This window comes from Mesocricetus auratus, unplaced genomic scaffold, assembly GCF_017639785.1.
Source record: "Mesocricetus auratus isolate SY011 unplaced genomic scaffold, BCM_Maur_2.0 Super-Scaffold_100009, whole genome shotgun sequence".
Lineage (NCBI taxonomy): Eukaryota > Metazoa > Chordata > Mammalia > Rodentia > Cricetidae > Mesocricetus > Mesocricetus auratus.
The window spans coordinates 27,702,286-27,728,202 of NW_024429193.1; the positions used below are offsets into that span (position 1 = coordinate 27,702,286).

Below are 25,917 nucleotides of genomic sequence, written 5' to 3' on the forward strand. Positions count from 1 at the left end.
CCATTTTCCAATACCCGGCTGACTGAGAGGAGATGAAGAGGAGAGGACGACAAATCGTTTAGACTAGTATTTTGCTCTGCCACAGTTAACGGTAGACTTGGACTGCATTTAAAAAAAAAAAGGAAAATATACTATTTTGGCAATTACTGACAACTGTTACTATTGCTAGCATATAGCTATAAAGTATGAAGAAAAAGTTCAGCGAGTTATTTTCAAGCCCCGGGGAACCTCCAACGTTAATAGAAGTTTCTAAACTTTCCCACTCCCCCTCCACTCTGTGAACGTAGAGATTCCAGCAGCCAATCAGCCTCCAAGTGTGTCGTCAGCAAGTGGGCGGGGCAGTGGGCACCCGCCTCAGCTCTTCTCCAGCTTGGCCACGTAGGATGCCTTACAGGTCCTGGAAGATGTATAATATCCAACCAATGTTTCAGCAAGAAAACGAGCGTCTGGCACCCGCTTAAGATAAATAACATTCTTTATTTTAGTCCTTCCAAAATATATCCCTTAACAGCCCAATACGATCGCTTCATTTCCTAGTGGCTGGGTTGTCAACTTCTGACCTTTACGGACCTGCGTTCCTCGGCTAACGCAGGCGCAAGAGCTAGGGAAGGCGGGCCTGTTTCCGGGCAGCGCGGGAGGCCGGAGGCCGGAGTGCTGTCCGCGCGGCCGCCGACATGGAGACTCTGTACCGAGTCCCCTTCTTAGTGCTCGAATGCCCCAACCTGAAGCTGAAGAAGCCGCCCTGGGTGCACATGCCGTCGGCCATGACGGTGTACGCCCTGGTGGTGGTGTCGTACTTCCTCATTACCGGAGGTAACCCGGCCGTGATGGGTCGGGTGGGCGAGCGGGCTGCCCGCTGCGGAGGCCCGTGGCCGCCGAGCCCGGCTGGCGTGCGGGCCGAGGAGCGGAGCGCAGCTCGGGTGGCGCCCTGCCCTGCAGAGAAGTGCTCCCTCCTCCTTGCAGGCCCTCCCCTTCCAGGCTCCCATCCCGAGAGACGAGTTGACCGGGTTTGTCAAGCCCAGCTCTCCTTTTTACTACTTGCTGCACGTCGTTCCGTCGGGGTCCTGGGAGCCTCATACTCCGTGCTCGCTCTCTCCGAGGCTGCCCGAGAGGGTGGGACTTTGAGACGCGTCTCTCTGTGGTCCCCGGCACCTTGGAAGAGACCTGACAGCCCACCCATCGAGTGTGTTAGCTCCAAGGTCTTGGGGTTGCTTTGTTTCTAGTCACAAGAGCGAGAACGGGATGTGTCGAAACCACGGCTTTTGAGATTGGAGTTGAGGCTTGCAAAAAGGGGGTGTGTTTTAGAGGACTTCCAGAAGTTGGGGGCTCGAGGAACACCGCTTTTGGGGTATCTGTCACCCGGTCCCCCTTCAAGTCTAAAATGTAAAGGGGTGTGGCCCTGCCTACTGATGAGTTGGCAGTCTGTCTGCAGTCTTCAGAGAGCCCTTGGAGCGCCATTTCCAGGGTTTACTCGGGATTGTGCTTTTGGAGTTTAGGATGTAGGGTACCTAACTCAGGACAGTAAAAAGATCTAAAGTTAGCAAGAGTGGTTCAAGTTTTTGGCGCGGTGGTGACCATATGATTGTTGCTGTTTCATACTACTTGGCTTTGATAGGTAGAGTTTACACCCTGCCTAACTTACTTTAACACTAATGCTAACTGCTACTTTAATCAATTTTTTTTTGTTGTTAAAAAAAAAGGCATTACCTGGTGTGCCCATAGCGTTAAGCAGTGAATACTGAATAGATGAAACGAAATGCATTTGGCTTTAAAAAAAAAAAGTCTCCATTCTTGCTGGCCTGTTTCCTAACTCATTTCTTTTTGGTGGCAAGAGTTTTTTCTAGAAGCCTCAGCTTTCCATTGGGCCTCCTTTTTGGTGTTTGTAAATGGGGTTGGGGGGGACTCTGCTCCAGCCAGGGTCAAAGTGGAAAGGACACCGGTAGTGGTCAAGGCCGAATCTTGTGCACTTACTTTTGACCCCTGGAAAGGACAGTCTTCTAAAATCTGTGAGTATACCTTTGTACATAAACAGCGTTGCTGAGGATGGCAGGTGTTAACTGAGTTTCTGTTAACTCAGCGCTGGGATAGAAGCAAACAAAATGTAATTACTCAGCCCTCCTCAGAATGTAGTTGAGACATGTTAAATACCACACAGTTGCTTCCTGCTACATAGAGTGCCGTTGAAGATGAGAGCTGGAAGCCCCATTTTCGTTCTGTGTGCTTCCTGAAGAAATTGCCTGTAAGCCTGAGTTTGAATGGCTGGGGGGGTATCCTAGAAAAGAAAAAAAAAAAAAACTATGGACAAAATGTAGGACCAGGAGGCCATCGAGGTGCCTTTTGTTTTACTTACATCTGGGCTTCTCGAACTTTTCCTCCTTTGTGATCCATTTTGGCCTGAGAAAATTTTGCACAACCCTGGTGGTGTAAAATAGATGTATAAAATATACATATCAAACTTTTACTGATAGTAACACAAAAACTGACTTTCCAATGGTAGTTTGGTAGACACACAATTGCACTGTTTCCTAAAACTGAAAGCAAATCCGTACACTAAGGAAGCAGTCGCAGTGTCCTTCAGAGTGTAATATTTTGAATTTATAATTGCCAATGCTGAGAACATGTAGTGTGACATGGGAAGCATGTTTAGGACCATCTCAGAAAGTTTTGTAAATTCTGCCCTAATTTGAAGCTAAGATTCAGTTGACAATGTTTAAAGACATTTATAAAGCAATTTTAAAAACCAATATACCGTCCAGTCCAGCAATACTAATTTGATACTTAGCATGATGCTGTAGGAGAGCAAAGTGTGTGTGTGTGTAGTAATATATAGTAAGAGCAGCCATAATCCATGTAGTCTGGAAACTGAGCTCAGATGTTTCAGGCAGTGTTTTTTGCCATTGTGCAGTGTGGACTATGCTCTGTTGTAAATAAATCCATGTGCTGTGTTCAGAACCAAGGCTGTGGAGCATGCATACAGTTTAGAGTTAATCTCCCCTGTAGTGTGCACACACCTTTACTAGTGGCATTTCCCCAAAACCCACAGTGTGTCAGTCCCGTGTTACAGCGCACAGTTTAAGAAGCTGTAGTTTAGGTTGGTTTTAATTAGTCTTTTATCTGCCCAGTTTTGTTTGCCTTTTAGAAAATAAGTGTTTCTGGGAAGACAGTGACTGAACAATTATGGGACTCAGAGGCCACAGCCTGGAGGTCACAGGCAACCTCAGCTCTGTCAAGGGTGACAGAAACTGAAAGATAGATGTAGGCCTAATGCTTAGTTCTTTCCAGGACTGTGTGTGTTTAAGAAGGGCAGAAACAGAATGTTAGGAAACTACAGGAACGAAGGGTCGATGGTAGAGAAAGAGCTTGAAAAGACGGGGTGGAGAAGAGATATCCACAGGGGTGAAGTTCTAAGAAGGCCAGTGGGATGGGGTGGCCGAGGAGGAGGGGCTTTTCTCATGTAGCTGAGTGAATGTAGGTGCCTGGCTTTGTAGGTTTGACAGGGAGAAGGTAAGGACATTCTTTGATTCTTTTGTTAGGAGGGAGACAGACCTGCTGTTGCATAAGAAAAGCTATACTTGAGGCCCTGTGTGTAAGAACAGTGGGGTACGAGTGTATCCCCATGGTCAGCCAGTCGGTCATTACTGAATTGTGAGATGCTGGGGTTGACATTAGTGATCACTGACGGAGCCATCCCAGCACTGAGGAGTCTGAGGCAGGAAGGTCAGCATATTTGAGGCAGCCATCTGCTTCAGAGTGAAAGTGAGAACTCCTCTCAACCAGCCAGAAAAAAAGCAAGATTTCCTTAAGCCTCTTTCAATTTACAGATCTAAAATCACAGATATGTAGCTTTATTTTTGCACTAAAGTAGATCCCTAGTATTAAATGTCCCTTATTTGTGGAGTCATTCTAGAATATTAGCACATGTTACTAAGTTCCCTTTGTGAAATTGGCACCTCTTTGAGAGATAATATCTGTTTAGGTGTCATTCTAAAGTGGCTTATCCAAAGATGAGAATGTTAGCTGGATCTGATTGGATTATAATAAGACAGTCAAAGCAACCCTGTTTATGTGCAAATAAGTCCTATTTAAATGTAATTAGAGGCGGATTTCAAACTGAGAAATCTAATCTGTACTGTTGTCTTTTTCCGTTAGGAATAATCTATGACGTTATTGTTGAACCTCCAAGCGTTGGCTCAATGACTGATGAACATGGACATCAGAGACCAGTAGCTTTCTTGGCTTACAGGTAAAAGATAGCATTTTGAACAGCTCGATGATGGGAAAGAAGGTTGTGGGGCATGCCTAATTATTCAGCATGAGAAAAACGAGCATGATGGCACATGCTTGTAACTCCAGCAGGAGGGTCTCTGGTTTTAGGGAGTCTGGGCTACATTGTGAGCCTAGGGTCAGTAGGAGACTTTGGCTATCAGAAAACACAGGTAAATTAAAAATGAAGTACAGTAAAAATGCTGTGGGGCTTATCTGCAATTAGAAATTTGGACTTCTTATGACAAAGGAGGCAAGAATGTAACATAATAGAACTGTATTATTTATCTATTAGAAAGCCAGGTGTCTCTTACTGATTGGCATATCACCAACCTAAAGGCTGGTTTAAAATCAAAATGACAGACTGTTCTAGTGTCAGCAAACTACAGTCATTTTTTGTAGCATTATTACTAAATAATAATTATTGGAATTAGCAAACCCATTTACATATTACCACATAAAAACCACACACTGATTGCACCACTAGGGTGCCTAATTTATTATCCATAGCTGTTCTTAAGCTAAGCTGAGTAAGTGTGGCATAAACCATGTGAACTACAGGCCTGAAGTATTTGCTTATTTAGGGACTGGAGATCAAATCTGGGGTCTCATGTATAGGGAGGGAATGACCCTTTATGGCAGTTATGTGGGCACTTTAGAAAAGACATTTATAGATCCTGAATGTGGTAAATAAGAAATGTAATTGTGAGACCTTATGAGTTCCATTTCATCAGTGCAATAACATTCCAGCTGAATTTGGTATGAAATTATGTTTTTTTAAAACAGTATTACTTTTTCAATGAAATCAGTTAGTTAATGAGAAATATCATGTGCCTTCTCTATAATCCCTGTTGATAGCCATCTCTTTGACAGAAATTAGCTTTTTCTAAGAATTCAGCATAACCCTATTCCTGAAAAGTCAGCTGTGGGCTGTGGAGGTGGCTCCGCAGGTAAAGGCACTCGATGCCAGTCTCAGCGTGAGTTCAGTCCCCAAGACCCACAGATGGAAGGAGAGAACTGACTTCAGCAAGTCGTCCTCTGACCTCCTCATGTGTGCTATGGCATGCTCACCCCTAAACAGATACATACATAGATGACAGTAAATGAATTAAATTTTTAAAAAGAAAAATCAGATACAAGCATATCCACAAATTTGCATGTAAGGGTTGACAGATTGCTAGAGATGTTGGGGTCATAGGGCTTTAGTTAAGAATGCATGCCTTAATACTTTGAGATGAGAGATTTATTAATTATTATGGCATCAGTAAACACAGCTAGTTCAAATTTCTTTGCAGTTGATATAATATTATTTGCTTATAGGCAGGGTCACATTGTGTAGTCCTGGCTGGCCTTGAATTTACAGAAACCCACCAGTCTCTGCTTCCTAAGAGCTGTAATTAAAGGTGAGATAGAGTTAGGAAGTTGTATGTACCTTTAATCCCCTTTAACCCCAGCACTTGGGGGGCAGAGGTGGGCACCTCTCTTGAGTTCAAGGCCAGCCTGCTATACATAGTGAGCCCCTAGAAGCCAGAGCTACATAGTGAGACCCTGCCTTGAAAAACTAAAGAAAAAAAAGTGTGATAGAAATTTAGCTAGCATAACTTTGAAAAGTTAAAGTTTTTATATATATACATATATATATATATGTAAAATGTGTTTATTTTCTAGACAATTTTGTTAGCTGATTTTTTTTTTTTTTTTTTTTTTTTTTTTGGAGACAGGGTTTGTCTGTGGCTTTTGGAGGTTTTCCTAGAAGTAGCTCTTGTAGACCAGGCTGGTCTTGAACTCAGAGATCCACTTGTCTCTACCTCCCAAGTGCTGGGATTAAAAGGCATGTGTCACCACTGCCTGCCTTGCTGATACATTTTTTTTAAACCTTGTATCTTATTTTATGCATATGGTGTTCTGTCTGCATGTACATCTGCTTGCCAGAAGAGGGCATCAGATCTCATTATAGATGGCTGTGCCACTGTGTGGTCCTGGGAATTGAACTTAGGACCTCTGGAAGAACTGCCAGTGCTCTTAACCACTGAGCCACCTTTCCAACCCTGATAGTTGATATTTTAAAACTTTTTTAAGTAAGCTACATGATGACCACATTTTATTTTTTTACTTTTTTGTTTGTTTTTTGTGGTGCTTGGGTTAAGTCTTATGTGTGCTTGTGATAGGCAAATTCTACCACTGAGCTACATTCCCAGCCAAGACAGGTTTTTATCTGTTTTGTTCATTGTTGTATACCCTGAACCAAGAATAATACTTGATAGTGTGATATACTTCTCAGCAAATACCTGTTGAATGTATGAACAGATGAGTATCTAAAGGCATAATAAATAATTGTAAGGCTAAGAATAAAATGTTAGCACAAACTGTTGTAGCAAAAACAGGAATTTTAATCTAAAGGGAAAAACATTAATTTTCTAGTAACATTCATTTGCTTTGCTGTGGTGTTCTCTTTCAGAGTAAACGGACAGTATATTATGGAAGGACTTGCGTCTAGCTTCCTGTTTACAATGGGAGGTTTAGGTTTCATAATCCTGGACCGATCCAATGCACCAAATATTCCAAAACTCAATAGGTTTCTTCTTCTCTTCATTGGCTTTGTCTGTGTCCTGCTGAGTTTCTTCATGGCTAGAGTATTCATGAGAATGAAATTGCCGTAAGTAAAATACTTCACATAATAAGCAATTTAACTTTTGTTATGAATTGGTATAATAATTACTTGGATATCATATCATAAATTCATAGATTTAATTTAACACTCATTTAAAGGTAAAAAATGTCCAAGTACTAAAAAATTTGTGACTTGCCTCAAGTTGTAGTTATAGTTGTAACAAAATTGAGACCAGTATGTCTTCTTGGCTCTCCCCGTGCAAGCTCATGAGAAAGTCTAGTTCTGTTGTCTCAGCCGCACTGACTGGCTGTAGCTGGTTTTTCTAGAATGCACCTTTTGGTTACTATGTCAGATTCCAGTAGCATTAGTAACAGTAAAGAGGATTTTTAAGCCACAGCTGCTGCTGCTCTTTCATTATTAGTATAAATATTAAATAGTTGCTTATTCCTAACCTAAGAAGCTAAAGTTTTTGACAGCCAGTATGATAGCACAGTGGAAAATGCCACACCATACAGAATTATTTGAAATACTGTATGAAGTTAACCTTTGGATACATGGAGAGAGACATAAAACATAAATGATTGGATTGGTTTGGGCTTAAAGTTTTGCAATGCTAGAAAGCAAATCCAGGGGCGCTGTGCACGTGAGGGAGTGTCTAGGGTCACTGTGCTGTCATGAAACATCATGACCAAAAGCAACTTCGGGAGGAGGGTTTATTTCACTCACTACAGTCCATTGAGGGAAACCAAGGCAGATACTCAAACCGGTCAGGAACCTGGAGGCAGGAACTGATGCAGAGGCCATGGAGGGTGCTGCTTCCTGCTCGTTTAGCCTGCTCTCTTATAGACTCCAGGACCACCAGCCCAAGGATGGCACCACCCACAATGGGCTGGGCCCTCCCCCATGGATCACTGACTAAGAGAATGCCCTGTTGACTTGCCTACACACCCGATCTTATGGAGGCATTTTCTCACCTGAGGCTCCCTCCTTTCAGATGACTCACTCTGGCTTGTGTCAAGGTGACATAAAACTAGCCACTTTGACATGTTCTCTACCGCTGAGCTACACCCCCAGTTGCTATAAATGATCCCATCCCTAAAATATCTCATTATATATGCAAATATTGGAGTCTGAAATTTCAGTTGGGGAGATGCTTGTTACGGAAGCCTGAGGACCCGAGTTCATCTTCTGAATCGCCATGTAAAGAGCTGCGACGAAGATACATGTCTGTAATTTGCTGCTAGGGAGGCAGAGACAGGCTGCCATCTGGAACTCACTGACCAGCCAGCCTTCCTGAGTTTTCACCCCCTTGTACATGTGCGTGCGTGAACACACGCGCACGCATGCACGCATGCGCACATGTGCCATATACACACATCAAGCAAAAGAAAAAAGAAATACCAAACACTTCTGGTCCCAGGCATTTTGATATGGATTTCAGCCTGCATGAAGAAAACCCCATTAAGCAGTAGACAGCAAAGAAATATAGTCCCTTAAGATAGGAAAAAGTTTTTTTCTTCTTATTGAGAATAGATTGTTTTTCCCACATAATATCTCCTGATAACAATAGCCACTCCGTCTACTCATCTCCCTTCCTCTCCAGATCCCCTCCCTTTCTTTCTGTCTCTCATTAGAAAAGAACAGGCTTCTAAGAGATAGCACTAACATTAAGATTAAGATGAAACAAAAAGTATTCCACTGCAGTTGTACAGGACTAACCAACAGAAGGAAGAGTCCCAAGCAAAGGCCCAGGAATCAGAGACCCACTCGTTCACACTCTCAGGAGTTCCCTAAAAACACTAAACTGGAAGCCATCAAAGTTATTGGAACTCAGGAAATTTAAAATGTTTTTAGAAGAAAAGTACATAGGTTTTGTAGAAATATATGATTCTAATTGGGGTTGTTTGAAAGTTAGAAAAGTTTGATGAAGCAAGTAGTTAGGGTTTAATTTGAAGTTGATAGAAATTTTCATATATTCTGATTTTACCTTTGGCAAGCCAAACACAAAAATCAGTTCAGTAATCAATCTATTTTTTAAAGAACTATAGTAAGCATCTGTGTTAGCTCCACTGCTGTGGTAAAGCACCGTGACCGAGGTGGCTTGCAGCTTCACAGGGTTGAGTCCATGGTGGTGGAGCATGGAGCCCAGGGTCAGACCTTGAACCACAAGCACAAAATAGACCAAGCAATTTGCAAGGGACACTGCACTCAGTGACGTAGGCTTCAGTGACATAGGCTTCCAGCAAGGCCGCACGTCCAAATAGCACAATCTTCTGGGGACCAAAGGTTCAAATGCCCAAGACTGTCAGTGAGGCTGCTTACTCAACTTAAGATGCCATAGTCCCAACTTAATCCTGGCAGGTCTTACACAAGAGTCTGTCAACCAAGTATTTGTGTGGCTGTGTAGTCTCGCAGGCTTCTGTTTCTGACTCTCAGTTGTCGGAGGGAATGCTTCTGACCACTGCCACCTTGTATGACCCCTTGGGCACTCCAACGTCTTTTTGTTCTTTTCTTTGCTTCTTAGAAAGAATTTGCCATAGCCTGGTACAGTCTGCTAGTATGGGAGAGACTGCCGTTTCCCATAGTACTGACAGTTTTCTTTCTAAGCCATGTTGTCTTGGTGGACAATTCTAGCACTTGAGAGGTTGAGGTGGACCACCAGGAGTTCAAGGCCAGCCTCAACTGTGTAGATTTGAGGACTGCCTGGGCTACCTGGTACCCTGCTTCACAAAACAACCAAAAAGCCCTCAAATCTTTTCTAAAGCGCTTACATTTTATTGTCACCTTAAACATTTACACCCAGAAATTATATATTTTTTCCTTTTCTGAGCTATAATCTCAGTGTGTTAACCAAAGTTGGTTATAAGCTCATGAGCTTAAGTGATCCTCCTGCCTCAGGCTTCTGAGCTACCTAGAGTGCTGGCACCTGCTACCAAGTCCAGTTTGTACCTGTTACCAGCAGGACAGTGTGAGCATAGAGTATAATTTTGCCTTTGCGCCTTAGGGTGATTTTCTGTTTGTATTTTGTGTTTATACGTAGCACTACTTTTTAGTTTTCCTTTATGACTTCAGTGTGAGTGTCACTTCTCTTTGCTACCGGTGTGTTCCTATTTTAGTATCAACCTCTGGCCTCTTGTTGTCTACCTGCTTACTCTGTAATTTGAGGGTTAGATACCCTTTTAGTAAAAGTTTTATTTTACTGGAGCCACGGTGATTGAACATTTTACTGAGGACGGTGACAAACACATTCAGACGCATGTGCTGAGGGCGTTAGGACGATCCATTGTGCCCCTGTACTTATTAGCCGTATTCTCCACTCCTTCCTCCCCCTTTAGGTCAGTCCTGGCCTAAAGAAAGCATGGTGGCTCTGTAGCCAGCCTTTTGGTATTTGAGAGTCTGTTTCATTTGCTTCTACAATTGGCGCTATATTCCAAAAAAACGAATGCTGTAAGGAGTCTGGCATGGAGGTCATTTCAGCAAGTAGAATCTTGAGTCAGTCCAGTGCTCAGTTTTTACAAGTGAGACAGGAGACACCGGTGACGTAGGACAGTCACATTGTTGCCGAGGACAGTGTGTAGCAGAGGAAGTGGCTGGAAAATTAGCATCCACTGGGCTTGCCACTTGCTGACATCCCCAGACTTCGGGTCAGCTCAGTGACCTTGTTTCAGATCCCGGATCTACTCAATACAGTTAGTAATGCAGAGATCGCTAGAGGCTGTCAGATTAAGGGAGAAAGGGCTTATGTGCCACCAAGTGTAATGTGCTTTGTTGTTGGGAGCAACCTAAAAGCTCCATTTCAACTTGGAGTTTGGCCACAGTGTCAGAAAGAGATGACTGAACCATTGCTGCTTCTAAAAGAGAAGTGGGAACGTTCCTGGACCCTGGAGAAGATGGTGGAGTAGGCATGGGCTCTGCACTGTCAGTGCTGCTTCTGCTTCTGCTCTTCTCTGGCCTAGTGGTGAACTGCCCGTCCAGTCTCACGCTCTTAGCTATAACATGAGAACAGGGCTGGCAGGATGGCTCAGTGGGTGAAGGCTCCCTTGCTAAGTGATGAACTCAGCTCTATCCTTGAAACTCACTAGAAGGTGATAGCTCACTCCTTTGAGTTTCCTCTGACCCCCACATGTGTGCCATGGCATACATGCACGCATACATGCACACACAGGTGCATACACATAACATACAAATTAAATACTTTAAAATGTAGAATGAGAAACCATTTATTTTGGACCAAAGCATCTAGGCAGATACTCTCCACTGAGTTACATCCCAAGCCCAACACCCTTTTAGGACATTGCAAAGAAATATAATCGTGGCACACTCTTGAGAAACTCCTGTTAATGCTAACCTAGTCTTATGTAGAAGGGACTTGGTGACTGTTGAAATAATGGCTCCCTGAAAAGAAAAAAGATATTTCATGGTGGCTTCTATCTGTAGTTTTTAAAAATAAATCTATTTGTGTGTGTGTGTGTGTGTGTGTGTGTGTGTGTGTGTGTGTAGGGGGCATGTGTCACGGCACATGCATAGGTCAGAGGATAGTTTGTGGAATTGATTCTCCCCTTCTACCATGTCGGTCCCTGGAATTGAACTCAGGTTCTCAGACTGAGCACAAAGCACTCTGACCTACTGAGTTATTTTGTTGGTCCCAATTCTTGTTTTTGAATTCTTGGTTCACTTTGATTGTATTTATCTGTAGAATTCTCATTAGCCTGACTATAATAATTAAGGGTTACTGAATTATCTTGTCTGTAAGAAAGGAGTGGCCATAGTAAATGCATTCTAAGGTGTTTACTTTGATTCTCCACCAGAACGTATGTGATAGTGGTTTATTTATTTTTATATTTTTTTTATCTCCTAATGTTCTCTGTTTTTTTAAAATTAAAAATGTATTATTATTTTATGTATATGGATGTTTTGCCTACATGTGTCTTTACCACATGTATGTCTGGTGCCTATGGAGGCCAGAGGAGGGTGTTGAATTCCCTGAAACTGGATTTCCATGGTGGTTGTGAACCACCAAGTAGGTGCTGGGATTTGAACCCAGGTCTTCTAGTAGAGCAGTCAGTGCTCTTAACTACTGAACCATGTCTCTAGAACATTCCCCAATGTTTCTTAAGGTTTATAGCACACAAACATAGGTCACACGTTGCCTTCAGGAAGGAAACCACAATGGTTAACTGTCATTGGCAGGGGGGGGGGGGTGGGGGGCTTTGGCATGCATGTTCACATCACACAGCAGGTGACAGGAACCTGTCTATATAGAGCTGTCCTCGTGTAAGCAAGCACTGAATACCGTGCTGTGTGGCCCTGATGTGAACCCTTGCTGAAATCATCTGGAGCCTTTTCTGTACTGTGACAATTACTACCCTGTTTTGCTTCTGTTTGGAAGCATCATACTTTATGATAATGAATTTCTGGGGTCTTTGAGTCAGTGTGGATACATTCTCTTTTTATGTTATTCAGTCTGAGCATGCTCAGGGCTCTTTTTATGTTACTCAGTCTGAGCACGCTCGGGGGAGGCCAGCTTGAGTAAGATGAGAGTTCTCAGTAGATTGGCAGGGCAGATTCTGTAGGAGGAAAGAGTGAAGGCTGTATTGGCTGCACATTGATCTGTTGGTGTGTGCCACTGTAGTGAGCCTCCAGGAGAGCTAATTCCTACTTGACAGGTGAAAAAACTCAACATGCTCATACCTTGTGCTGCAGAAATCCTTTCTGAGAGACTCCTCAGGTCTCCCGCAGAAACTCTACTTTATAGCTGAGGAAACTGAGTGAGGTTGGGCCAGGCCTACCCATGAGTGGCAGGGGCATGTGACAGAAGCCTCTGCGTGCAGGGCGCTTTCAGTCGTTCTGGGGTGGGTAGTACTGTATGTAGCATTTGTCAGCTTTGTTCTGGCCCTGCCCATCCCTTGTGGTGTTACTCAGGCTGTCATTGCAGGAGGGAAGGGCTGGAACCCGAGGACCACATTCAATTCCTCAGCAGGCTTCAGGCTGGCTCCCAGCTCCAGGGAAAGGAACTCTCATCTGAAATTTGCTGCCACCCGTGGGCACAGCTCTTCTGTGACTGCCTTCTGCACACTTCCCACAGGGGCAGACACCTCCACAGTTTGGGGGCTCAGAGGCTCAGCTCCAGGCGTGCTATTCCTGACTCCCAGTGCTGCCTCTAGTAATGATGGGGGCTTTGCAGTCCAAGTCAGTTTCCATAAAGAGGTTTGTTTTTTTGTTATAATTTTGAGAGTCCAAAGATTGATTCTGATTGTTAGCTTTAGCTTTTATATAGTCTTTTCATTTTCCTGCCTTTTGTGTCTAATTTTTGTTTGTTTATTTTACTGTTTGGGGCCCGCCCTCACCCTCAGCTTCCAAGTAAATACATGGAGACTTATTCTTAACGAATGCCCAGCCTTAGCTTGACTTATTCTATATACACCTTTCTTTCCTTTTTCCTCAGTGGCTGGTTGTGTGGCTGGGTGTCTATCCCCTGGTGTCTGCCTCTCCTCCTTTTCTTGCTCTGCTCACTGTTCTCTTGATTTCTCCTATTTGTTCTCGTCGGCCTCACCTGTTCCTCTCTCCTGTCTTTCTGTCGGCTGTTCAGCTCTATTAGACCAACCAAGTGTTTTAGACAGGCAAAGTAACACAGCTTCACAGAGTTAAACAAATGCAACATAAAAGAATACAACAGGTCTTTGCATCATTAAACAAATATTTCACAGCATAAAACGAATGTAGCACAACTTAAACTAATACTCTTAGTTCGCATATTGCTTGTGATTTGCATTGAGAGGATAGAGTAACGGGAAGCCACTTACTTATTGGCATGAAACAGAGGTGATGGTGAAATAGCAGGGAGATTGGGGATTGTCATTTGATTCATAGGAAGCGGGCTCTTCTGAATTGTTGCTTCCTGTTCACTTTCTGTGTTTATGAATTACTTCTGCAGGGGCTACCTGATGGGCTAGTGCCTTTTGAGGAAGTCAGTGAATCCTGGATTGACTCCTGTTGTGAAGCATTAGAGGCTGAGCCATTCCCCTGTGCGGTGGGTGAGGAGAAGAGTGAAGAGCAGAGTAAAAGCCACGTTGAGGACACCCTAGCAAGCATATGCCGGCTAGGACTGGGGTTCACGCTGTCAGAGACACGTTCATTACAGTATTTTTTCTGATGACCTCTTCGATGTACCAACTATGTTAAGTGGCATTTTCTTCTTAGTTTTTTACTTCCTAGAGAAAATATACTCCATTTCTAAAACGTTGGTATTGAATAAAATGATTATTTTTTACAACCCCCTTATCATTTTTTGGACATGATATTTCTGATTTTCAGAAATTAATGCAAATCGGGAAGTATATCGTGAGAACTGAGATACTTGGACAACTGGTCAGTTCCCCCAGTGGTGCTTTGCCTTTAAACGGTGTGTGGGACTCTGCCATTTCAGACACATACGGGAGACTGTTTCCTAGACAATATGTATGAAAGGAGCAGAAATAAATGATTTTTCTAATTAACGCTTTAGTGTGTGGTTTTGTTGTTTTGTTTTGATATAGGATCTCACTGTGTGGCTCTGTCTGGCCTAGAAGTTGCTGTGTGGATGAGTGTGCCTCTGCTTCCTGACTGCTGAGATCAGAGGTGCATGCCACCAGAACCAGCTCAGTTGAATTAACTTTTGCTCTATAAGTCAAGAGTCCCATCTTGTGTTCCTTAGTCATTGCTAGGTATCAGCTCCAAAGGGTACCCTTATCCCTACCAGATGGGCAGGCCCACTGACTCATCCAAAATTGAGTGGGCCCACATCAACCTGGACAGTAGAAGGATTTCTGGCAATTAGATGAAAGCCACCCTTCCTCAGGAAGTTGTGAAACCTGTACCCATCTAGGAAAAGGAACCACTCCCCTTAGGTCTGGCAGAAAGAGGCTTATGAACCATTAACATATACCTGTGACTGCATATCAAAGCCCAAGCTAGCTTCCAGGCTCCCTTAGTCCTATTCACAAGTACTTGTTACACATTGCAAGCACCTACTCTAACCCCCCCCACTCTGTTATTCAACCTTCTCTCAGTTCTCTGTCTCCCCATGCTCTATTCTGTGGTCTCCACTGTTCCCTCCCTCCCACTTCCCCAGCCCTGCATGTCCAGTCCTTCTCTGTCTGGACTCCTTCAGATGCCTGTGGGTGTTTTCTCTTACTCACAACAGAAACCTTAACCATACCATGAAGGGATCATGTCAGCAATTCCTTTACTGTGCCCCTTGCTGGGATCGTGAGGGTGCTTCCTGAGGAAACAGCCCCGCATTCCTATGGTTACCAAGAGCAGCTGCATGCTCTCATCAGAGCTGTGATGGTAGAACAGTCCGTCTCACACTGGTTTTCAGTAACACGCTTTGAACACCCCTAGACCAGGACCAGGACTGTATACTTTTTCTGGCCAGGTCTTTCAGTTCTCTGACAGGTCATGGCCTCTTAGCTCAATTCGTTCTAATCATAAAATCTGCAAGTTTCCAGTAAGACTCCCTCAGTTGAGTCTCCTACGCCTTCTAGTTCCAAGGGTGATCGTTAGCCAGCCACTCACTGATAAAGATGCATCCATCCATTCAGAGAGCTTTGAGCATGGGATGAACAAAGGCTCCGCCCTGCAGAGCTGCCATTCAGTGGTCAGTAGATCAGAGGTACAAACTCAGGTACAACAGCAAAGTGAACCATGGGTACCGGTGATGTGCACAGAGGAAACGGGTGCCCGTGCGTTAAGCTTTGAGAAGGAAAACTGGCCCATCCATCCCCATCAGAGTTCAAGGCCTGGTCCAGTAGGAATGGACCATCTTCTGAAACCTCAAGTTGGGTGGACAATACCAACAATACAGCGAGGTCGCCTTGATGGGGAAGTAACAGTTCCTACTACAAACCACTAGGTGGTGCTACACTGACGGTCTAGTTCTATCTCAAAATTAGCTTTTTTGGGTAATTTTTTTTTAACATGTACCTTTTAAAAACAGATTTTATGTACATTGGTGTTTTGCCTGCATCTATGTCTGTGTGGTGTCAGATCCTCTGGAACAAGTTATAGACAGTTGTGAATTGACACATGGGTGCTAGGAATTGAACTCAGGTCCTCTGGAAGAGCAGCCAGTGCTCTTAACCACTGAGCCATCTCTCCAACCCTGGGTAATCATTTCTTTAGCCAGTACAGTAAAATACTTACTAAGTGAAATAATATTTAAGTCAATATTTTGAAGCATATAGTCAATTGTATGAAACATTTTGTTGGCAAAAGGTATGATTTTTATGTGAAGAAACGAAGAAAATGATCTATACTAGACATAAAATATTTTAGGTGGCAGGAGTCAACATCACAGTGTGTGGGAAAACTGCTAAGCATTATTTACTAGGAGGAGCGTACAGTGAGTTTCCTTACCGGACTGGAGACTTACCACGCGGCTCTCCCAGAAGACGGTGCTCAAAGGCATCAAATGGTTTTGTGGAGAATAACTCGTACAAAAGGAAATGGAAGGGAGGGGAACTAGACAGGAAACGCCGGCAGATGATGCCAGGCATCATGGGCGGGCAGGCCAGAGCTCCAGAGCAAAGCTTGCCTGTCAGGGCAGTGTGGCAGGTAGGAGTGGCTAGACACTGGTCGTTGGAGGTCACCTCAAGAGTAGCATATGACTAGGAAGTTCGGGTAAACTTGATAAAGCTAACCACCGGGCTTACCATCTTGCCACACTCTACACTGAATCCTTTCTTCAAGGGGTAGGTGTGTGACACATTATGAATGGTTTGTCTTAGTTCCCTTCTGTGGCTTGGTAAAGGAAAACTGGTTCGCAGTTCAAGGGTTCACTTGGTGGGGAACCCAGGCCAGGGGACGCTGGAAACACTGGGTCACTTCCCAGTGACACAGCTGAGATCGGTGACGCTCTGCTGGGCCCCTCAGTCGACTCTCCCTTTTTACGTTGTCCAGGACCACCCCACAGAGTCCACACACACAGGGGACAGCTCTTCTGACCTCAGTTACCTAACCAAGATAGTCTTGAGCAGGCGATTTGAGATCTCAGCAAATGAACAGTTGAGGTGAACTATCTCAGATTTATAAAGATGTCCTATATGCAGGACTATAAATGAGAGCCAGGTGTGACACATGCTTATCATCTCTGCACTCTGGACACGGAAGCAGAGTATTGAAGCAAGTTCAAGGTCAGCCTGGGCTCCATAGGAAGACCCTGTCTCAAAACAACAGAAAACTTGAAAATGATGTTGGGGGGGAGAGAAAGAGAGAAAACCTGAAAATGAGAAAAGATGGTTGTGTTGTAATCACCATTAATGTTTATTTGTGTTACGAAATACGAAGTTCATGACAGAAGGGCAGAGTGAGAAGAATTTTGAGTTGGAATGGAGCTCCTCTAGGCAGTACAGTAGTTGTTTCTGACGTATGCTGTAATCTTTCAAGTGCAGATCAGCCTGAGCAAAGAAATGAGACTTGTGCATTGATTGAGTCAAAAAAGCAAGAGCCAGACAATGGATGACTCGAGGTGAACAGGAAGCGTACAGCTCCTGCCCAGGTGGAAGTTGAGTCCAGAGCTTGCACAGACTGAGATGCCTTGCTACCGTGGCAAAGCCTGCTCTTCAGAGCTCCATAGTGTCTTCCCTGAAGTTCCAAATGCTAAAACACTTGCCAAAAGCTACTTGCTTCACTAATACTATGAGTTGCTAGTCCATGGACCTGTATTTCAGCTCTTCCAATGGCCAGCATTGCCACCTTTGGCGAATACTTACATTCTCCAAGAGGTAGCATCATTGAGTGGTCTAAGAACTAAGTGAATTAGTGCACCCTTCCTGGCTGCCTAAGATGCTTTCGAAGGGTCTGAGCTTCCTTGAGTTAGGCTTCTCGTCATTGCTATCCTTGTATTTAATACATGTTTGTACCTCCTCTGGGCGTGGGAGTGGTGGAAATGCGCACGCGCAGGCATGTGTGATAAATATGATGAACTACGGAAAGTCTGCTCTTATTTTTATGTCCACTTCACAGCGTTTTTGAGATTTACGCAGGGTGGAAAGAGTTTCTAAGCAGGCTGATACCACTCGACTGAAGGCCAAGGAGCTGCCTGGTGGAATGGATGACAGCCCCTCTTCACAGTCTGTCTTTGGAGCGTGTGTCAGGGGTGAGCCTTCGCACATGCTGGGCAGTGCTTGTGTCTGTCACTGGTCCTCCTCGGAACATCGCCTCCTCACAGCAGAGGGTGAGTGCCAATCTAAGCAACGCTCAGGGTATGAGCACTTGAGTGCATTGGAGAAGCTGCAATTCACTGTTTTATTTTAACCAGGATGATTGTTGTTTCCAAACATGACCTAACAGGAGCTCTTACCCATGGTTTATGCAAAGCAACCATCCCAATTGCCCTAGACAGAGAAGTGTGCTCACCCTGTGACTGTTTTGATCAGAGGATGGCAGGAGTGTCACCATGCCAGTCCTGGGTCATTTAGCAAGTCTGGCAGCTTCTGCTTCCTGCCTCTTAGAAGGTTACTTCTTGGGATGTGCCCTCTGAGAAGCCAGCTTCATGATTGTAAGAACCCCAAACCACATGAGAAGTTAAATGAAGCTGATCCTGTCAACACCCGCTGAGCTTGGAACTGACCACTCCATCAGCTGCTGGGCCCAGGGCCCCACACCCGGCTGTCCTCCAGCTGCAGCTGTCTGAGAATACCCAAGGGAGGACCGCCTAGTGGAGCCCCAGCTGGCTTCCAGGACTTGGAGCTAGGTTTAAGGGTGGCTTTTATGTAGTGAGAGATAAGAGATGGAATCATTGCTTTGGTTGGAAAGTGGCAGGATCTTGCGATAGAGATGAAAACCAAATGGGCAAGTTTTCTAGAAGACCATAGGTCATGGAAAGACCTTGAGGGAACTCGAGGCCTGAAGACACGGAAGAAAATGACCCTGGAGGCTGGAAGTAGGGGCCCTTGTGTAAGGGTGGATGCTTTGCTAATACTGTCTACCTTTGCTAAACATGGAAAACAGCTCAAAAAGAACTCTGGTCCAGTAGAGGAGATGTGGCAGAAACCAGGAAGGTCAGTTTTCTTCTAGATGAATCTGGTGGAATTTGAGCCAAGAGATAAATTAAAGAAGGGGTTGCTCTCTGGGCATTTATCCCATTTGATAGTCCTTTTCATCTTTCCTAGTCTGATTGATGCAAGTTTCTCCAGATGCTGTGGCTCAGACCCATATGACCAGCAGATGGGGCTCTTGATATCCGAATAGGACTTGAGTCCTATGGGTGCATCAGTGATTTGTTAGCGAGAAGAGGCGGTTACTGATTGCTTACCGTTCACATCAGACTTTGGCCCCGGCAATTCAGCGGGTTCATATCCATGTGATTATGTTCTCAGGCCCACACCAGTGATTGATTTCATATGTGGGAAGGACATCAGTAACACATTCACCACACAGGAGAAACGTCTCTGTGTTGAATGAAAAAACAGTGGTAATCATCAATCTGATTTAGCCTTCCAGGATAGCCTATGAGATGAAGTTCATTCTCATCTACAGAATTTAGGAACTGGAGATACATCTTATTACTATTAGGATCATAAACAGGACACAGGAGCAATGGAAATCCAATACATTTTAAAATCACATGTAAATTTATAACACTTGCAGATGTTATCTTAGATGGTCACCAATAACCCATTCCACAGGTTCCAGAGAGGGCTCTAACGATCCTCGAACTTCATTTTCTCTGCTTTTCTCCATATTCCCTGTGGCTCTCCAGTATTGATTATTATTCTTCATAGGTGGCCACATTCAGTTATAAGGTATGGGTTATATTTCTGTTTAGGATTTCTAATAAATGTCGCAAGAGCTTCACCGAAGCTTCCAGCACCGCTTCATAGCGTTTCAACAATCAAATGAAAATCAAGTCAAACCCTGAAGCGTCCCTCAAAGCTAGATCAGGCCCTACGCCCAGTCCTTGTTTCTAAACTTGGACACATCGTGTTTCCCGTGGTGTCTGTCTCTCTTCACTGGGTGCCCAGAGGTTGAAACTAGCCTCTGCTGGTTGTGTCAACAGGTTCAGTGTGTCTGGCTCCGGGACCTTCATGTCTAGTTGAGCACTGTACCTGGTCAGTATTTTGAGAAGGCCAAGACTGAATGTCTTTATAGGCCTTTTGTTTCCGACCCCACTGTCGGGTCCTCTGTGAAAATGTCACATACTCGGGTGTAACTAAAGTAAAACTTTAATAAGCAAATTTCTTCAAGAGGGCTGATTGTTTCCCTCTTTCAAATTCGTGCTGGACCTCTTCCTTGGAGTGCGAGCGTGTTAAGCAGTGCTTCAGAGGCAGGGAGGGCAAAGCTGCCAGTCTTCCTTGCATGGTGGAACTTCTAACAGATCAAATGCTGAATTCTTCTCTTTCAAAGGCTTCATGGCAGGAAAGCATTGCTCTCTGTCTTAGCTAGGGTTACTATTGCTGTGATGAAACACCATGATCAAAGAAACTTGGGCAGGAAAGGGTTTATTTGGTTTAGGATTCCATATCATAGTTCATCATCAAAGGGAGCCAGGACAGGAGCTCCAACAGGGCAGGAACCTGGAGGCAGGAGCTGATGCAGAGGCCGTGGAGGGTGCTGCTTATAGGCTTTCTCCTCATGGTTTGCTCAGCCTGCTTTCTTTTCTCTTTCTTTCTGTTTTTTTTTTTTTGAGACAGTTTCTCTGTGTAGCTCTGGCTGTCATGGACTTCACTCTGTAGACCAGGCTGGCCTTGAACTCACAGAGATTCACCTGCTTCTGCTTCCCCAGTGTTGGGATTAAAGGCTTGTGTCACCACCCTGCTCAACCTGCTTTCTTGTAGAAGCCAGGGCCACCAGCCCAGGGATAGCACCGTTTATAGTGACTGTGGTTCTCAACCCTTTAATACAGCTCTGCAACACTTTAATACAGTTCTCCATGTTGTGGTGACCCCCCCAAAATAAAATCATGTTGTTGCTACTTCATAACTGTAATTTTGCTGCTGTTATGAATCATTATACAAGTATCTATGTTTTCTGATGGTCTTAGGCGACCCCTGTGAAGGGTTGTTCAACTCTCCAAAGGGGACTCAAGCCGCAAGTTGAGAACCACCGCATAATAGACTGGACCCTCCCATCGTCAACCACTAACTAAGAAAATGCCACATAGGCTTGCCTGCAGCCCAGTCTTCTGCAGGAATTTCCTCAGTGGAGGTTTCCACCTCTCAGATGACCATAACTTGTGTTAAGCTGACTAAGGACTAGGCAGTACATCACACAGAGGCACAAACCTCACCGTACTGTGCACTGGCCATTGCTCCAGGTTCTTCTCAGACGTCACCTCACAGCGGTCTTCCAGAACTGTCCTGCCGTGGCTCTCGTAGCCACTTCACAGATGAGGATCAGGCTTTGAGACACTAGGTCTACACTACAGGCACAGTCTGAAGCCAGAGTCATTGCTCTTAACCACAACGGTGCAATGCTGGTGGCTTTCACTTGGCCTCAAAGGGCTAGGGATCTTTTGGTACTGATTCTTATTTTTATGTCTTGCTTTGGTTTTCCTTTTTGAGATTGAAACTCTTTATGCAGCTCTGTCTGGGATGGGACTTGTTGTGTAGACCAGACTGGCCTCAGACTCAGAGAGATCCACTGGGCTGCACCTCAGAAGTGCTGAGATTAAAGGAATGCACCACCATGCCAGCTTCAGAATGGAAAGTTATTTATTGTATACACACTGTTCTGCCTGCATGTATGCCTGCAGGCCACAAGAGGGCACTGGATCTCATTACAGGTAGTTGTGAGCCACCATGTGGTTGCTGGGAACTGAACTCAAGACCTCTAGAAGAGCAGCCAGTGCTCCTAACCTCTGAGCTGTCTCTCCAGCCTTTTATTTAAATCTTTACATTTTTCATAGCTCACTTCCAGCTACACATTCACATTTACACACTGTACTGCTTACTGTATTTTATCATTTAGGCCTTACTCATCTTTGCTTCTAAAACTACACACAATGCTTAGTGTGTCATATGGTGCAATATGGCCCATAGCTTAATGCTTGGGCAGTTAAGTACAATAGCTAGTGCTAAAAGCTTCAAAATTAACTTAGTTTATGCCCATTGGTCTTCTCAGTACAACTAATGTTTAACAATGGCCTTTATTCCACTGAAATTTAGAAAAATGTTTTCATACAATTTTCCTCTGAAAGCATGTCTGTTTCTTTCTACCTAAGTTGAATATAGAAGATTACCTTTGCATACTTGGCTTCCTTTGCATAATGTAGCATCTACATCGCCTTTAATAAGTTGAGGTACAAATAAAACAATATGCTTATGGAGGTGGTTCATGTCTTCAACCACGAACTTAAAAATGAGAGTCTTTTTTTAGATAATGAGAGTCCTGCAGATAGTCACCATTTAGGTGACAGGTCAAGACTGTAACGAGATGTTTGGGAACACCCAACCCCAATGCAGGTGGCTCGGGTGTGATCTCAGGGGATGTGTTTACTTCTACTGCAGATGGTTCACAGGTGACCAGGGTATAGACAGGCTGGGTCTGCTTGGACTATGAGAAAAAAAAATCTCTCAAGCCAAGGTTTCCACACTTCCATGGTAGGGAGCCAGAAGAGCACTTGGAAGGTGATTTCTAGAAAGGAGGAGTATCTCAAACTCTCAGACAGTCATAACATCACCTAGTTCCCAGTATTTGAGCTCAACTCACCACAGATATTTCATTTGACTGGTTAAGATATTGCACCTCTGGTTAAAGTCCATCAGATAAAATCCATAGGATAAAACCCCAAGTCCTTGTGGTGGTCCCACGGGAGCCTGCGTGGCCCTTCTCGCTCCTCCTTTAGTGACCTCACCTCCTAGTCCCCTGGTTTATGTCATTTAGCCAACACTGCCCCCTCTCTGGTCATGACACTCACATTCACAGTTTGGAGGCCTTGATCTCTCTTTCCTGGTTGGCTCATTCCCTTTTCTCTGTCAATATTTGTTCAAAAAGTAGTTTCTCAGTGATGCGTTCCTTTATCTTCTCTTGAGAATGAAGACTCTTCTGTTTCTCCCCACAGCACTTGCCATACTTTATTTATTTATTTTTGGTTTTTCTAGACAGGGTTTCTCTGTGTAGCCTTAGCTGTCCTGGAACTCACTCTGTAGTCCAGGCTGGCCTCGAACTCATAGAGAACCGCCTGCCTGTGCCTCCCGAGTGCTGGGATTAAAGGTATGCACCACCAACACCTGGCTCTTGCCATACTTTAATAGGCTGCAAAATTGAATCTTTATTTCGTTTATCTAGATTAGAACTTGAACCATATGAAGTCAAAGGTGCAGCCCAGTTGGGGGACACAGTGCATTCTCAATAAATATCCAGCGCCTGGCCACATAAAACTCCTCAGGAACTGGCTAATTTGTTGAGTAGCCCAGGCTAGTTCACATCATTTCTACTTTGTGGTTTGATGACTTCCTTACTCACAGTTAGCCCTTTCCCATTTAATGCTGGCAGTTGAACCTGGGACCCCACATGCTAGGAAGGTGCTCTACCAGTTTACTCATAAATTCTTGAACTGACTCTGAGTACCCGCATCCTTGGTTTGATCTGCTCACCTCATTCCTTGGATTGCCTCTAATTGCTTTCGGGTGTTTTCACTGTCTCCTTTACATTGACGTGCAGTCAGTAGAAAGACCATGGCTATGCAAACGCTGTTATAAATCAAGCCCCATAATAAACCACAGAACACACATTGCTAGGAAAGGGCTTCTTCCTTCATCCAAAGTGCTGTGTCATGTAAGATTTTATTTCACAGTAAACACGTTTCCAATGAATTGATCACCGTCTATGTCATTTGCGTCCATGAACATTTAGCGAATTGATAGACAGAGTGATTTTTGTCACTGTTTGTGTTTTGTTCTATTTTGTAACCTGGGTAACTTCTAAAACCTTGTCAGTCTCTGGAACTGCACCCTGTTTGCAAGTTAATAAGTTGGTCTGTTACTGTGTCACGGATATTGGCAGAAAACTTGAGACTTCTGGGCCAAAGACAAAGGACTTTGTTACGGTGGAGTGAGCTTCATGGGTTTGTTGGAAACAACACCCCCCTACCCCACAGCTCGAGATAGATGCTGTACACGTAGGTGGCTGGTTCGTAGCTGCAGAACACTGAATTTAGCGATGTGCTGTTTATAGTGCATGGAAGGGTGTGGAGGCAAACCTGCCCTTTATCTGCAAGGAGATGTTATCTCATTCCTCAGTGTGGTAGGCTGCACACACGCCCTAGAAAAGCCTGTGGGAAGAGCAACCATGGCGTCACATGCCCAGCAAGAAAGTGCAGGGATACTCAGAGGTCACAGCTGTTGCCTTTCTCTGTTATATTCAGATAATTAGCCCGACTCTAGTTCACTCTTTGAAACCAGCCCAGATGGGCTCAAGTCCCTATTGTAGACCTTTCTGGTGTGGGAATTTACACAAATCACTTCAATTCCCGTCTATGGTATCTTTTGTGATGGCAACACCTATCCCATTGATTGGTGTAGGATAATGAGTCTAGAGGCTATCCAAAGTTTTGTGTCCATCACCCTGACTTGCTCTGTTTATTGGACAGTTTTCTCGAACACTCGTGTTGCTTCCCTGCATGGGAGGAAGGATATTCTGTAGTACATGTGTAATAGGTTCTTAGGGGACTAAGTTTATCTCTCCCAAAGAATTCTACTAATTGTGAAGTACCCTTCCAGGTGCAGGTGATGGGTTAGTAAAAAGTATAAGTCTTTGTTTTCATTGATGATGTCAACCTAGGAGGAGCACTTTGAAATCCTTCTAAGGATCTCTCAAGATGAGGACGTAAGAAGCCACTGAAAAGATGGGCACTTTGCTGACTTCATATCTGCCAGAACTCTTGTTCTCTACATGACATTAGTCAGGGATGCTGTTTCTCATGGAGAGACTCAAAGTGACCAAAGAATTTGAAAGTGTATACTAGACAAACCATCTGGGCTTCCATTGATATGCTTTCCTTCCTAGAGAATCGGTCACAGCAGAGTCTTAGCATCTGGGTCTCCATGTTGTGAATTCTACAGGTCAGCTGGTCTCATCTGAAATCATCCACAAGGGCTGTCTAAGCCCAGGGCAGGACTGACAGGCACCTTTTATCAAGATTAGCAGAAGCAGAACACATTCAGCTGTGAAGAATGATGCAACCGTGTGTGTGTTTAGTGGCAGTTGGAGGCAGCAAGAGAGTCGGAGATAATGTTCATAAAAGCTACAGACCCAGAGATGGGGGACAATGGAAGTGACAGCAGAAATGACTAGATGACCAGCCTACCATGACCATGCTGAGCAGCTTCATAGGGTTGCTAAGAACACTTCCTCCTTTCTCCTTGGTAACCAAGGCAACTTGGTCATGGAGGCTGAAAGAGCCAAAAGCCCAGACTGAATGATGCTGGTCTACCCCTGACAGGACAAGTTCTCCATTGTCAGGTCAGGTCAAGGACCAGAGCAGCAGAGCTGGTGTCATTCTTTCTTGTTCTTTGCTCTAGGCCAGAATAAACACTTGAACCTGGTTCAGGGTGCACTAGCCTGGAGAATCGTCATAAGCCCCAGTGCTTCGAGGCCGCAGATCTGAGCATTCCAGCAGACTTAGGTCTAGGATTTGATTCACAGCCCTGGAAGCTGCTCTGGAGCCGCTTTAAACAGAGAGCTTCAACCCACCTCCGAGATTGCTTTAGACGTGAGAGAGTGAGTGTCCAGCTCAGGTTCCTGGCACTGGCTTCTCCTGGCTGCACAGACCCTTTGTAATTGAACTCACAAGGGAGGAGGAGGGAACAGGACCAAGGACAAGCCAAGGAAGCCTGGCTTGTGTTATTCGGGGAATAGATTGTAGAAGCTGATGTATTCGCTTAATTTGTCTTCCAATGAGGTCTCGTTGAAAGACAGGGTGACCTAAGTCAGCATGCACAATTGGGAAGGGCAGTCATCTTTGTTGGCCTTTGGCTTCCTCAGCAGCATAAGAGGGTCAAGTGTGGCCTCTGAAGTTCCCATGGCAACAATCCTAGCCTGGAACTACCACAGGGGAGGGT

General features: G+C 44.5%; 1 protein-coding gene across 2 annotated transcripts; it reads left to right on the forward strand.

The window, feature by feature from the left end:
- Positions 1 to 599: 599 nt before the first annotated feature.
- On the forward strand, positions 600 to 14,370 carry Ostc (oligosaccharyltransferase complex non-catalytic subunit). Of its 2 annotated transcripts, XM_040751788.1 has the most exons (5): positions 600 to 813; positions 4,150 to 4,243; positions 6,722 to 6,919; positions 12,960 to 13,081; positions 13,809 to 14,370. In XM_040751788.1, exons 1-4 carry the CDS (start codon positions 675 to 677, stop codon positions 13,036 to 13,038), a joined length of 510 nt encoding a protein of 169 aa, XP_040607722.1. In that variant the 5' UTR covers positions 600 to 674; the 3' UTR covers positions 13,039 to 13,081; positions 13,809 to 14,370. The 2 variants fall into 2 exon arrangements, with proteins under 2 accessions (XP_040607722.1, XP_005082863.1); XM_005082806.4 differs by lacking the exon at positions 12,960 to 13,081 and having other exon boundaries at positions 604 to 813.
- The last annotated feature ends 11,547 nt before the right edge of the window (positions 14,371 to 25,917 follow it).

What these genes read in the sequence shown, in the direction of transcription:
- Ostc (XM_040751788.1), top strand. Translation starts at nt 675, where the DNA reads ATGGAGACTCTGTACCGAGTCCCCTTCTTAGTGCTCGAATGCCCCAAC. An exon ending in GTAGCTTTCTTGGCTTACAG is followed by an intron (nt 4,244 to 6,721) that starts GTAAAAGATAGC and finishes GTTCTCTTTCAG; the next exon opens with AGTAAACGGACAGTATATTA. An exon ending in TTCATGAGAATGAAATTGCC is followed by an intron (nt 6,920 to 12,959) that starts GTAAGTAAAATA and finishes CACTTCCCACAG; the next exon opens with GGGCAGACACCTCCACAGTT.